The sequence below is a fragment of the Trichechus manatus genome, unplaced genomic scaffold, assembly GCF_000243295.1.
Source record: "Trichechus manatus latirostris isolate Lorelei unplaced genomic scaffold, TriManLat1.0 scaffold00087, whole genome shotgun sequence".
In the NCBI taxonomy this organism is placed as follows: Eukaryota; Metazoa; Chordata; class Mammalia; order Sirenia; family Trichechidae; genus Trichechus; species Trichechus manatus.
In genome coordinates, this window is record NW_004444023.1 from 123,765 (window position 1) to 129,764 (window position 6,000).

Below are 6,000 nucleotides of genomic sequence, written 5' to 3' on the forward strand. Positions count from 1 at the left end.
TAATAACAATAATGTTGTTAGCTGCCGTCAAGTAGGTCCTAACTCATGGCGACCCCATGCACAACAGAAGGAAATGCTGCCCGGTCCTGCGCCATCCCGTGATCAACTGGAGACTGGACCGTTGCGATCCGTAGGGTTTTCATTGGCTGATTTTCGAAAGTAGGTCACCAGGCCTTTCTTCCTAGTTTGTCTTAGTCTGGAAGCTCCACTGAAACCTGTTGAGCATCATAGCAACATGCAAACCTCCACTGACAGAGAGGTGGTGGCTGTGCATGGGGGGCGTGGAAGGCAAGAATTCTACCACTGAACCCCCAGTGCCTCACAATGGTAATAATAGGTTGAACCATAGGAAATTGACATCTTTGGGGTCAAAAACTGTCAACATTAGCAATTTCTTGTGGTTCAACCTAATAGTAATAATTTATTGTTTCACATAAATGAAAAGGCCAGGGATGTGTCCAGCTTCAGGTACAGCTGGATCCAGGTGTTCAGAGACCAGTGGCTCCTTTCCCAGGCAATTCTCGCCACCAGACATAAGCTGACAACAGCATGTCCTAGGGGCCTGGACACCTCATCAGAAAGAGAGACCCCTTTCTCATGCACCAGTAGAAGCCTGAGGGTGATGCCCATTAGCTACCCTGAACCAATCACTGTGGCTTTGTGAATGGGACACTGTGATTGGCCAGACCTAGGTCATATGCTCACCCTTGGGGCTCGGAGAGGACATGGCACGAACAGTTAAGCACTTAGCTGCTAACCAGTAGGTTGGCAATTCAAGTCTATCCTCAGAAGAAAAGCCTGGCAGTCAACTTCCCAAAAACCAACCACTGAAAACCGTATGGAGCACCATTCTACTCTGACACACATAGGGTCGCCATGAGCCAAACTGACTTGAAAGCAACTTTTTTTTGAGGGGAAAGGCTTGGTGCAGGCAAGGGTCAGCCAGATGATCTGAGGAGGGACAGAATGTTCTTCCAAGGAAAATCAGGGAATGGATCCTGGACAGGCCCGAGAGCAGACACTGACGTGGCATGGAAACAGATGGAAGGGAAGGAAGGGTCTGGAGAGACTGACCCTCCCCTCTCTCCATCCCCTTCCCCCAGAGGTGATGGTGGGCATGGGCTACACACGGGAAGAAATCAAAGAGGCCTTGACCAGCCAGAAGTACAACGAAGTGACCGCCACCTACCTCCTGCTGGGCAGGAAGACTGAGGTCAGAGGTCACCTTTGGGCGCGCGATGCCCAGGGCGGAGGGACTCAGGGGCAGATGGGATGGGGGCTGAGGCTTCTCGTCTGTTGTCCTCCCACAGGAGGGTGGGGACCGGGGCGCCCCAGGACTGGCCCTGGCACGGGTACGGGCCCCCAGCGACACCACCAATGGAACGAGCTCCAGCAAAGGTGCCAGCCACAGCAAAGGGCAACGGAGTTCCTCTTCCACGTACCACCGCCAGCGTCGGCACAGTGACTTCTGTGAGTATCGGCCCCACACCCTCTGTCTGAGCTAGCTAATGCTGCTGTAACACAGACAGCACAAGTGGCTGGCCTTACAGAAGAGAAATTTATTTTCTCACAGTTCTGGAGGCAGACAGTCCAAATCAGGATCTTGGCTGTGATTCCTTTCTTGTTGATATCCATTACTCATTGCCATCAAGTCCGTTCCAACTCATAGCGACCCTGTAGGACAAAGCAGACTGCCACATCTTTCTCCTGTGGAGCAGCTGGTGGGTTTGAACTGTGGTCCTCTCAGTTAGCAGCCAAGCGCTTTAACCACTGTGCCAGCAGGGCTGCTTCCTTGTCGGTAGCCTCAGGCGTTCCTTTGTTCGCTTCCTTCCTTATAGGTTGTCGTTGTTGTCATTAGTTGTCCTGTAGTCGATTCTGACTCATGGCGACGCCATGTTTGCGGAGTAGAACTCAAGGCTGTGACCTTTCAGAAGCAGATTGCTGGCTTTCTTCCAAGCATCTCTGGGTTCAAACCACCAGCCTTTCGGACTTCATAACCCTGGGCGTGGTGCTTGGTGAGCCTCACGTGGTATCTGTCTTCTTCCCCAGCCTCTGCTTTCATCTGTGTCTAATCTGCTCTTTTTATAACTCAGAAGTGGTTAGGTTTAAGACACACCCTACGCTGATTAAAAACCTCATTAACATAACAAAGAAAACGCTGTTTCCAAACAGGATTACATCCACAGGTGTTAGATTTCCAACATGAATTTTGGGGGGGCACAATCCATAACACCTTCACACTGCCACCCCTTGGCCCTGCGTTCTTAGATCTGTGTTACGTCAGGTTGTCTGGCTTATAAGCAACAGAAACCCATTGAAGCTAAGTGTAGCGAAGAGAGGAATGTTTTATAAAGATGCAGAGCCGCTGAGTGGAACTTGGAGGCAGGAATGCAAAGCCGGTCTGGGAAGGGACCAGAAACCAGAAAAGGAGCCGGATGCAGAGCAGACTCTCTCCGTGTCCTGTTTCCTCTCTGCTCGTCTGCTTTTCCTTTGTCTCTTACTTACCTCACCTTTTTCCTGATCTGTCAGCTCCCACTTTCTTCCATTATCCTAGTTTTAGAGACCGACCCAAATGGTGGCTGGAATCTCTGGTCTACATATCATGGATGGAGCTCTCATATCAGGATCCCAGCCCATCCATTGCCATCGAGTCAATTCCAACTCATAACGACCCTATGGGACAGAGTAGAACTCCCCATAGGGTTTCCAAGGCTGTAAATCTTTATGGAAGCAGACTGCCACATCTTTGTCCTGTGGAGCAGCTGGTGGGTTCAAACTGCCAACGTTTCAGTTAGCAGCCAAGCACTTTAACCACTGAGCCACCAGGGCTCCTGATATCAGGGTCCAGCTGGGATTAATCCACTGTGAATGGGGCATGGGAGGACACATTGCACAAAGTGGCTTCTGGGAGCCTGCTCTCTACCTTCTCCATGCTGAGATGATGGGAAGCCATTCCTAGTGAAAGGGATCTGGGCAGACAACCTGATTGTATCCTGTATCCTGCAACTCACAGACGTCTCATCCCCTGAAGAATATAAATAGACACCCATACACACACAAAAATTTGACATAGAAGCTTTTGAGGCCTGTTACCCACACCCTTATCAAATGTTAATCCTCTCCATTATTTTTTAAAACAACTTTCTTAGATGTAATTCACATACTGTACAATTCACTCATTTAAAGTGTACAATTCAGTGGCTTTGAGGATCTTCACAGAGTTGTGTATCTATTACTGCAGTCAAATTTAGAACATTTTCATCACCTCTAAAAGTAACCCAACATCTCTTAGCCATCATCCCCTATTCCCCTACTTTCCCCCCAGCCCTTGGCAACCGCTAATGCACTTTCTGATCTGTGATTTGCCTATTCTGGACATTACCTGTAAATAGAATCATATAAGTGACCTTTTAGATCTCACTTCTTTCATTTAACATCATGTTTTCTAGATTCATCCACATTGTAGCACGTATCAATGCCTCAGTCCTTTTTTTTTTTGATTGTGCTTTAGGTGAAAATTTACAGCTCAAGTTAGTTTCTCATTCAAAAATGTATACACAAATTGTTTTGTGACATTGATTGCAATCCCCACAATGTGACAACACTCTCCCCCTTTCCCTTTGCACCCCAGGTTCCCCATTTCCATTCATCCAGTTCTTGTCTCTTCTTGCCTTCTCATCTTGCTTTTGGGCAGCAGCTGCGCATTTGGTCTTGTGTATCTGATCGACCTAAGAAGCATATTCCTCACATGTGTCATTGTTTGTTTTACAGGCCTGTCTAATCTTTGGCTGAAAGGTGGGCTACAGGAGTGGCTTTGGTTGAGTTAGCAGGGTGTCCAGGGGCCGTAGTTTCAGGCGTTCCTCCAGCCTCTGTTAGACTAGTCAAGTCTGGTCCTTTTTTGTGAATTTGATTTTTGTTCTGCATTTTTCTCCTGCGCTGTCCTGGTCAGTCCTTTTGATGGCCACATAACATTTGATTGTTTGGCTAGACCATGTTTTATTCATCCATTCATCAGTTGTTTGGACATTTGGCTTGTTTCACTGTTTGGCTGTTATGAATAGTGCTGCTGTGAACATTCCTGTACAGGTTTTTGTGTGGGTATATGCTGTATATATATGTATACCGTCAAATGTGGGTATATGCCTAGGAGCGGAATTGCTGGGTCAGATGGTAATTGTATGTTTGCCTGTTTGAGGAACTGCCACAGTGTTTCCAAAATCTGCCCTATTTTTCCAGCCCTGCTGCTTTATTCTGGGATGGGCACTGGGGTGGGGAGAGGGCTGTCAGGAAGTTCACATGAGCCCTGAGCAGGAAGTGCCAGGTTCTGCCCCTGGTTCCATCATCACTGTCTTCCTCAAGCCATTCCCCTTCCCTGGGTCTCATTTTCTCCATCTTTAAAGTAACAAGGTGGCCCAGAAAAGTCCCTAAGGAACATGTGATTCCAATATCCTATAGTTAGAACATTAATAAAACTCTGACTCATGGCGAACCCCTGTGTGTCAGAGTAGAACTGTGCTCCATAGGGTTTTATTTTTAAAAAAATATATTTTATTGTGCTTTAGGTGACGGTTTACAGAGCAAAATAGTTTCTCATTCAACAGTTTGTCCACAGAATGTTCCGGGACATTGGTCGCAGTCGCCTCAATGTGTCAGCACTCTCCCTATTTCTGCCCTGGGTTCCCCGTTACCTTTCGTCCGGTTTTCCTACCCCTTCCTGCCTTCTCATCTTTGCTTTGGGCAGATCTTGCCCTTTTGGTCTTGTATAATTAACTCTCCTAAGGAGCTCATTCCTCTTGGGTGTTGTTTATTTTGTAGGCCTGTCTATTGTTTGGCTGAAAGGTGGTCTCCAGGAATGGCTTCAGTTCCATGTTAGAAGAGTGTCTTAGGTCTGTAGTCTTGGAGGTTCCTCCAGTCTGTATCAGACCAGTAAGTCTGGTCTTTTTTTATGGATTTGATTTTTATTCTACATTTTTCTCCCACTCTGCCTGGGACCCTCTATTGTGATCCCTGTCAGAGTGATCAGTGGTGGTAGCTGGGCACCGTCTAGTTCTTCTCATCTCAGGCTGGTGTAGGCTGTGGTTCATGTGGTCCAATAGTCCTTAAACTAATTGCCCCACTGAGTCTTCAGTTTTTTCCTTCCATAGAGTTTTTATTATTATTTTTTATTTATTGTTGTGCATTCATCCATAGAGTTTTCAGTGGCTGATATTTTAGAAGTAGAGCACCAGGCCTTTCTTCCAAGGCACCTCTAGGTGGACTTGAACTGCCAACCTTTCAGTTAGCAGCCAAGCATGTTAACTGTTTGTACTACCCAGGGACTCTAGTGAGAATGTCATAACCTTTAAAAATCTTCACGTGAAGACCTGGCTTCCAGGGCTTCTTGGGATAAAGGATTATTGGCAGGCCTGGGTTTCTGTCACTGTTGTATTCCATCCTTGTTATTCTGTCATTGTTATGGTCCTGGGACTTTTGAATCCTTAAGATTCCTGAGGATTTAACATGCAAAAGTTCTAGAACGCTTTTAACCCCCTGCTTCTAGAGCTGTAGATCTCTAAGAGGTTCTGAGGTACTAGATTTTTTTAATATTGTTCTGTTTTTGAAATTGTTAATAGAATCGCATGCTTCAAAACTCGATAGTACGAAAAGGGGTATTGTTGCTGTCAAGTCGATTCTGATTCCTGGCAGCCCCACGTGTGCAGAGTAGAACTGCTCCCTAGAGTTTTCAAGGCTGTGACCTTTTGGAAGCAGATCACCAGGCCTGTCTTTCGAGACACCTCTGGGTGGGTTCAGACTGCCTGTCTTTTGGCTAGTAGTTGAGCGCTTAACCATTTGCACCACCCAGGGACTCCTACAGAAAATGTGGACAGTGAAAATGTCTTTGTTCAGCACATGCCCCACCTCCCACCCCAGCCTCCCAGTTCCTCTTCCTGGAGGCAGTTGCTGTTGACAGTTTTATATGAATTCTTTTGGAGATATTTTATTCATGTACAAAGAAATATA

At 46.7% G+C, this 6,000-nt stretch overlaps 1 protein-coding gene across 1 annotated transcript in view; it reads left to right on the forward strand.

Moving 5' to 3' along the window:
* MARK4 (microtubule affinity regulating kinase 4) overlaps window positions 1-6,000 on the forward strand; it is a 42,751-nt gene that overhangs the window by 22,777 nt on the left and 13,974 nt on the right. The window contains exons 11-12 of the mRNA XM_023736186.1: window positions 1,104-1,213; window positions 1,311-1,470. Coding sequence (XP_023591954.1) covers window positions 1,104-1,213; window positions 1,311-1,470 — 270 coding nt within the window. The remainder of the gene's footprint in view (window positions 1-1,103; window positions 1,214-1,310; window positions 1,471-6,000) is intronic.